Here is an 8327-nt window from a genome sequence, read left to right as displayed (position 1 = left end):
TTTTAATTCTTACACTTTTGAGATAGGGTCATACTATGTAGTTCAGTCTGGCCTTGAACTCACTATATAGCCCAGGCTGACCTCGAACTCATGGCAGTCCTCCTGACTCAGCCTGTCCAGGGACCACAGCTGTTCACTGCTATGCCTGGTGACATACATGCTGTTAAAAAGTCTAGATTGCTCTGAAGAGACTGGTAGAAATGTAGATGTTACAGGTTTGTGTGATGAGGACTTGGGGGGAAAAGGAGAGCACTGCAGAGAGAGCCTCTGTCATCTTCAACTGAGCAGCTCACCATGGACAGAAGGACAGAGATACAGGCCTCGCTGTGTGACCAGAGAAGGCAAGGGAGGAAGTGAGGAATGGGTACTGGACACGGGGGAGAGGGGATTTTATTATAAGGTGACAGCTAACTGAGCTGAATTGTGCCCCAGAGTTTTTTGTAGAAGGTCGAATTTCACAGGGATGGACTAGGACAGAGGTGGTGAACCTATGTCCCTGTGCTGCAGCAGACACATGGAGCCCTGTCTGTGCCCACTTCAGCCAAGTCGCCGCAGCAGCCAGCGTCAGATAATAGTTGTTTTTTCTAAACTGAAACCTCAGTGTTCAGGTTTAGTTGCAGGGTTGGTACTTGGCGTTGAATAAGTGGGTTTTAGGTTGTAGTTTAGACACTTGTCTCGTGAAGGTTCACCATCACGCTCAGCCTATTTCCTCTTTGCTGCTTACAGTAAAATGCAGAGATAAATTGAAAAGAAATTAAGAAAAATGAAATCAGAACTTGAAGATTTGGAAAATTCTTAGCCTGACCATATTGGGAGAAATGAGAGGGTGTAGAGGACTCTGGGGCATGGCTGGCCGGTCATCTTGGAAGCCAGGCTGGCTTGTGACTTCGGGGTCATGTCAGCTGTCTGGAAGAATCCTGGCACGGACATGGTGCACCCTAAAAGCTCTCAGGGGGACTCTCCCCTCATGGCCTGGATTCTCAAGAGGTAGTACACAGGAGGCCAGCAAGATGAGACTAGCAGAAATACCATCAAACTTGGACGTAGGGGACAGAGACAAGGTGAGGTGAAAGCTGTTGGACTTCTGGGGCTCTGTAGGCTAGGACCTCAGAGGTCACTGGAGCAGGTAGGCCTGCCACTGTCATCCGGCTGGTGTGCACTGGATGTACAGGATGTGTGCAGGACCTGTACACAGGATGTGTACAGGATGGTGGGGCTGTCGCCTCATTGGTGCTAGCAAGGTTGGGATTACTCCTTTCAATCTAATAAGAGATAGTTGAATAATCAAGTTAAATATTGGGTCTTTGTATACTCTGAAAATGTCTATTAAAAAAAACTAGCCAGATGTGGCACACGCCTGTAATCCCAGCACTTTGGAGGCTCAGGTAGGAGGGGCACCACAAGTTCAAGACCATTCTAAACTATACAGTGAAATCCAGGCCAACCTGAGCTACAGCAAAATCCTGTCTCAAATCAAAACAAAACCAGAAACAAAGGCTAGTCTGGGCTATACAGTGAGTTCAAGGCCAGCCTGAACTTCATGGCAAGATCCTGTCTCAAAACAACAATCAAGAGCAAATGCCAAAAAAAAAAAACTTTTTTTTTTTTAAAAGACATGGTCTTGCTATGTAGTTTAGGCTGACTGTGAGCTCACTTTGTAGCCCAGGCTGGCCTCGACTTGCAGTGATCCTCCTGCCTCAGCCTCCTGAGTGCTGGGATTACAGGTGTGTGCCACGATGCCCAGCAAAAAACAACTATTCAAGAGCCAACAGCTTTACTTTTAAAACATACTGAAGCCTCACTGGGCATGGTGGAACACACCTGTAATCCGAACACTTGGGAGACTGAGGCAGGAGAATCATTGTGAGTTCAAGACCAGCAAGACCCTGACTCAAAAAACAAACATGGAAACCTAAACAGGAGGACTCTGATTGATATAGATCAGGAATTGTAGTCCGGCATGAGGCCAGCCTGGGCTATGCAGGAAGACCCTGGAGACCAGAGTTGTAGTTTATTAATTAAAATAAAAGGAAATCTGAACAAATACATCACAACACACTCATCAAAATTTTATAAAAATCAGACTATAATTACATATATTAAAAATTTCTCTTGAACTTTGTGACTGTCCTTAAAGAAGAGACAATTTGTTTATTTATTTACTTTTTCTTCTATTTTTGTTTGTTTTGGGGGGAGTGTTGAGACAAGTCTCACTATGTAGTCCAGGCTGACCTCAAACTCAGTGATCTTCCTGCCTCACCCTCCCAAGTTCTGGAATTACAAATGTGCGCCACCACGCCTGGCTACTTTTTCTTTTGTTTTTGGAGGGACAATTTTTTATATATATTAGTGTTTATTTGAATTTAGTGCAAAACTTTCCAAGTGGATTTGAGAGCATATAAGGTTAGTGGTCTGGCTTTGATTTTTGATTTTTCTCTATATCTTAGAGTCAAGAAGACAAAATTTAATTATTTTATCTCACATTGCTTATAATGTCATCTGTTAACATTTTGTAATTATAATTCACTGCCAAATCATCTGATTTTTCTTTTAATTACTTGAAAAACTTTTGAGTGCTTCAGTACATTGTGCTTATATATTTTGATGCAAATCCTAAATATCATATAGTTTCCGTTATAAATTCTTCGGTGAATGTATTTTTGTGAATCATAGTAAAAAAGCATCTTTTTATTGTTGGCAGGCCGTTTGGACAGTTAAATCATGGCAACCATAGAAGAAATTGCGAATCAGATTATTGAACAACAGATGGGAGAGGTATGTCTAGTGTACAGTTGTTTTTCTTTTCTTTTTTCCTTTTTTTTTTTTGAGACAGGATCTCGTGCACTTCAGGCTGGCCTTGAGCTCACTATGTACCCCAGCCTGGCCTTGAAGCAGTCCTCCTGCCCTGGTCTCCCAGTGCTGGGATTATAGACATGTGCCACCACATCCAGCTAGTGTAGTTTCTTGATTGACCCACCTTCCTTTTGTTTTTTACAGTAAGTGTATATGTGGGATCCTAGAGACACAGAGATACAAGATCCCCCTGCCTTGGAGAGTTAGCTTTATAGTAGTATGGGTTGAGTCCTGGGCTATGGTAGAAAATGCTCAGGGCCATGGCACCTGATTGTCTAATGAAGAGGGCAGGTTGGTCACAGGGGCCAGGACCAGGCCATGTTTTGTGGAGGGTGTCACATGTGAGGCAGGTCTTTGTTTTTTTTGTTGTTGTTATTTGCTGTCCCTCAGATGGGACCGCGGGCCTGTGCTGTACCACTGAGGCATGGCCCCAACCCTTGCTTGTTTTTTTTTGTTTTGTTTTTTTTTGTCTTTTCTTCCAGTACCAGGAATCGAACTCACGACCTTGCGCTTGCCAGGCAGGCGCTTTGCTACTGAGCTAAATCCCCAGCCCCTATTTTGTTTGTTTTGTTGTGGTGGTAGGGTTCTTGTTGTTTGTTTGTTTTTTCTTTTTTCCTTTTTTTTTTTTTTTTTTTTGTATCAGGAATTGAACTCAGGACCTTGCACTTGCCAGGCAGGCACTTATGCTGCTGAGCTATATCACCAACCCTGTTTGTTTGTTGAGACAAGGTCTGGCTACCCAGTTCAGGCTAGCCTTGAACTCACTGTATACCCCAGGATGGCCTTGAACTTGCTGAGATCCTCCTGTCTCAGCCTCCTGAGTGCTGGAATTACAGGCATGCGCCACCATACCTGGCTGTTTTTGTTTTATTTTTGAGGCAGTATCTCATTGCCTTGCCCAGGCTGGCCTGGAATATTCCATCCTCTTGCCTTAGCCTCCCAGGTAGCTGGGATGGCAGGTGGGCACAGTCATGCCCGGCCCCAGGCCAGTCTTGACAGTTTGTGTCGCCACTGACAGATGCCTTTTTTAAATGGTTATGTCCTGCTCTTTAGCACAGGATACTGTGATATGATGTGGGTTTTTTTGTTTTTATTTGGGTTGGCTCATTACCCCTAGAACTGTTAAGTGACTAGAATAATGTTGGGGCACTTGAGGTCCAGAAGTAGTCCTCAGAAAACAAAGCTTCTTGGTGACCTTTTCCTGCCCTCCTTTCACTGCTCATCTGCCTGTGGAGAGGGAGGGGCCCTGTTGTACAGTAGCTCTGATAGAAACCAGTCTCAGCACCTGACAGTGAGATGGGATGGGGTGGTTGAGAGGAGCATCGGGAGGCAGAGACTGGAGGGTTGTAGGCTGTAGGCCATTCTGGGCTACATAGAGAGATGCCATCTCAGGAAAACAAGACAAGAGGAGCCCCCTGGCCCCCAAAGCATGTAATAACCAAGTCATGGCAAACTGTGGCAACACTTGTCCTTTTTCTTTTTTCTACATGTATTCTCTAATGGAAGGGTTACTATATGAATTTTAAGTACATAAAATGCACTAATTTTAGTTTTTACTAAAAAAATTTCTTAGTTTTTTAAGACAGGGTCTTGCTGTGTAGTTCAGACTGGCCTTGTACTCACCATGTAGCCCAGGCTGGCCTTAAACTTGCGGCATTCCTCCTGCCTCAGCCTCCCGAGTGCTGGAATTACAGGTGTTTGCCATCATGCTAGCAATGCATTAATTTCAAATGTGTATTAAAATACATGTATATAAGCCATCCATGTGGCGCATGCCTGTAATCCTTGCATTTGGGAGGCTTCAGCGGGAGAATTGTTGTCAGTTTGACACCAGCCTGGGCTACAAAGTGAGTTCCAGGCCAGCCTGAACTGTATAGTGAAACCCTGTCTGTCAGGCAGGCACTTGCACTGCTGAGCTATATCCCCAGCCCCTGTGAAACCCTGTCTGAAAAAGACCAAAAAAAAAAATGTATTTGTGTGAATTTCAACAGTAAAACCGCCACCTACATCAAGACTCAACAGTAATTTCACATATGAATGTCACATAAAATCTCTCAAATGTGAATTATCTTGTAATATCCTTATTTCTGCTTAATAAAAATGTTGCCCTCCATTTCTATAACCTGTTTCTTTTTTTTTTTTTTTTTTTGGTGTCAGGAATTGAACTCAGGGCCTCTCGCAAGAGTTTCTATTCTCTTTAAACCCTTTTAACTTTTTAAAAATACCATGCATCTCATATCAGAATTTGATTTTCTTTTATTCAGTTTGGGTCTTATTAAACAGGAATCTAACCAGTTTATGTGTGGAATGTACCTCTACCTCATCAATATCTTTTATGCTAATTTTAATGCTTCCTTGTTTTTCGTTTTTGGGGTGTTTTTTTTTTTGGCTACTTTTTTTTGTTTTTTTTTTTCCAGTACTGGGAATCAAACTCACAACCTTGCGCTTGCCAGGCAGGTGCTGTGCTGCTGAGCTAAATCCCCAGCCCCTACGTTTTCTTGTATTTTCACTTCTTTTCCATTTCAGAATCTTAAAGTATATGATCTATTTTTGTCTGTAATTCTATGCCAGATTGACTTATGAACGCCTATCTGATGTGGTAACTACTGGTTTTCCCAATCTAGCATTTCAAACTTATCTATCCCCTGCAAACCAGTGCTTTGGGAATTTTCTTCTATTATATTAATAGTATGAACTTGCTAAATGCCAGAAGACATTGTTCCATTGTAGATGTGCAAGAGAAAAATCTGAAGTCAGTCTGACTTACTAGTTTTTTCTTTTTAAGGGAAGTAAAACTACTGTTTTCCCCTTTTGTCAGATTAGCATTTAGAGTGTCTGCACTGTACTGGTGCTGTCTACAGTGACAAAGCACTTTTGTCTTACATGCATTTGTATTAACAACATTCACCTTTAACTATAGAATACTACATGGCAAACATAGAACTATTTGCTCAACACTTTGAATATTTCTATGCACTGTAACAGTGTAAAATTATATAAAGAGAAAATTTTAGATGTAGCTTATAAATCTGTTTTGTGTTTAGGTTTATTACCCTATATATAACAATTTTAGAGGTTATGCTTCTTAACTAGCTTTAATGATTACTGTCAAATCTTTCATGCGTTTGTCTTCCTGCTCTTTTTCTGTTGGTTGCAGTAAATGATTCAGCAAATGTTTCAGAGAAGGTTCTTGGGTGATAGACTTTTTAACCCCTCAGTATCTGTGAATGTCTTGCAGTGGCCTTCATAGTAAAATGCTAACTTGGCAGAGTATATAATTCTTGGTTCCACATTATTTTCCCTTAAAACTCTGTAGATGTTGTTCCATTGTCTTCTGGCATTGAGAACTGCAAGAGAAAAACATAAGGTTAGCCTGCCTTTTCCCCTTTTGTAGGGAACCTGCGTTCTCTGAATACTTGTAAATTTTTTTCTTTACCCTTGAAATTTAAAAAGGTCACCAGGATATGTCTAGGTGTTGCTTTCTTACTAAATTTTATCTTGCGAGCCTTTTTCCATTGCAGGCCCACTTTGTTCTTCAACTCTGGAAAGTTTTCTTCAGTTCATTCCTTAATTATTGTTTCACTTTCATTTGTTTCATCTTCCATTCCAGGTATTCCTATTATGCACAGATTATATCTCCTGAATGGGCCTCGATAGCTGTTTTGTTTCCCCACTTTTTGGTTTTGTTTTGTTTTGTTTTGTTTTTGGTATCAAGAATCAAACTCAGGACCTTGCACTTGCCAGGCAGGTGCTTGTGCCACTGAGTTATATTCCCCAGTTTTCTCCTCTTTTTGTATTTTGATTTCTTTGTTTTTTTCCTCTACATTGTGAGAGAATTTTTCTCGTTTTGCATTTTTTTCAGCAATTTTATTTTGTGTCCAGGTTCCTTATATAATTTCCTTTTACTTTACCAACCCCAAGACATCTTCCATATGCTTTAACACTCTGCTTTATCATTGAGCACATGTCTTTGATAGCTCCCTTGTAAGAGGTCTAACACTTCAGTTCTCGGTGACTGGGGCCGGGGATATGGCTCAGTGGCACAGTGCCTGCCTGGCAAGCATAAGATCCTGAGTTTGATTCCTTATAAAAAGATAATCTCAATGACCTCTGTTGTAAAATGTTTAACATTGTCTAGCTCTCCTGTGGAGACCAGTGGCATCTAATTTAAGAAGAGGCATTTTCTTGTGCACTTAGCTCTGCTCCTTCCTTCTGAACTGCACTATTGGGACTTTTTCAGCTGCTCTTCTTCTCAGAAGGGTCCACATGTTAGCACTGAGGTTGAAGAGCTTCTAAAATGGCAAACCTGTCCCAAACAATACCTAGTATAGAGACAGAGATAGACAGTGTTAAAATGCAAGCATGTCTGCCATTCATGTCATAGCCATACTCCCCCCTTTCTGGCACTGAGAACTGAACACAAAGCCTTCACACTGAGCTACATCCCCGTCCCTTTTTTCATTCTTATTTAAACTCAGGGCCTCGTGAAGTCAGTAAGCTGCCTAGGCTGGGTTTGAATTTTCAATCTTCCTGCCTCCGCCTCTTGAATGGCTAGGATTATAGGCAGGTGCCACCATGCTCGCCTAAGTCTCAACAATAGTTAATGTTGATAAGAAAAGACTCTAAAATTAAGTTAAAGCCTCCTCAGGATGTAATACCTATTAAAAAATGACTGGCCTGAGGAGAAATTAAATCTAACTAACCATCAACTGATTTCTGTATTAAAAAGACCTGCACAAGTTTATCAAAAGGCAGATTAACAGTAAAAAATAACAGTAAAAAATAATAATAACACTAGTACAAAAATATTTTTAGAAGACAGATGACTTGTTTATTCAGATCTGTGTGTGACCCATGCTGTGGCTCCAAACTGCAGACTATGTCTGCCCTGCAATCACTGCGGGGTATAAACACCCTGACCCGCCAGTGAGGGTGGCTGGGGTGTGAGGGGTGCGTGGTCATGAACTAGAGTCGCCTGTGAGAGGGGTTTCTCACTTTCCACAGTTCCTGACTCATTGCTTAGGACCTAAGTGACTAGAGTGGTTTTGGGGTACTTCTGGCCACCGAAGCAAGCCTCACAACAGTCTCTCCCTGTGACCTGTCCCCTTTCGCTTCCTTGTCCTCCAAGGCTGGCTGTGACCTAATCTCCCTTTCTGTGTCAGGGCTGCCATGAAAAGGAGGACCTCCTCGTTTCAGAAGCCTGGCCCATCCTGGGAAGGGAGCGCTGCACAGGGAAGCCTTGCTGGGGGTATTGGCATCAAGCTGGCCTCGAACTCGTAGTCATCCTCCTGTATCAGCTTCTCGGGTGCTGGTGTTACAGGCATGCGCCACCACGCCCAGTCTTTATGCCCTTTTCTGTGCAGTCACGTCTGACATGGTTATCTATGTTTCCATGTTTCTATGGTACACGCACAGTTAAGTCTCCATAAAAGCCTGAAAGGATGAGTTCACAGAGCTTCCAGATAACTGAACGT

The 8327-nt window shown here is 42.3% G+C and overlaps 1 protein-coding gene across 1 annotated transcript in view; it reads left to right on the top strand.

Moving 5' to 3' along the window:
- Window positions 1–8327, top strand: part of Nr2c1 (nuclear receptor subfamily 2, group C, member 1) — a 55790-nt gene that overhangs the window by 10222 nt on the left and 37241 nt on the right. Inside the window, exon 2 of the mRNA XM_005374480.1 lies at window positions 2698–2775. Within this exon, the coding sequence (XP_005374537.1) occupies window positions 2722–2775 (54 nt within the window). The 5' untranslated portion in view covers window positions 2698–2721. The remainder of the gene's footprint in view (window positions 1–2697; window positions 2776–8327) is intronic.

Source organism: Chinchilla lanigera, unplaced genomic scaffold (genome assembly GCF_000276665.1).
Source record: "Chinchilla lanigera isolate Chin_1 unplaced genomic scaffold, ChiLan1.0 scaffold00004, whole genome shotgun sequence".
NCBI lineage: Eukaryota > Metazoa > Chordata > Mammalia > Rodentia > Chinchillidae > Chinchilla > Chinchilla lanigera.
Note: the sequence above shows the minus strand (reverse complement) of the source record. Positions and strands in the feature narration are given on the sequence as shown.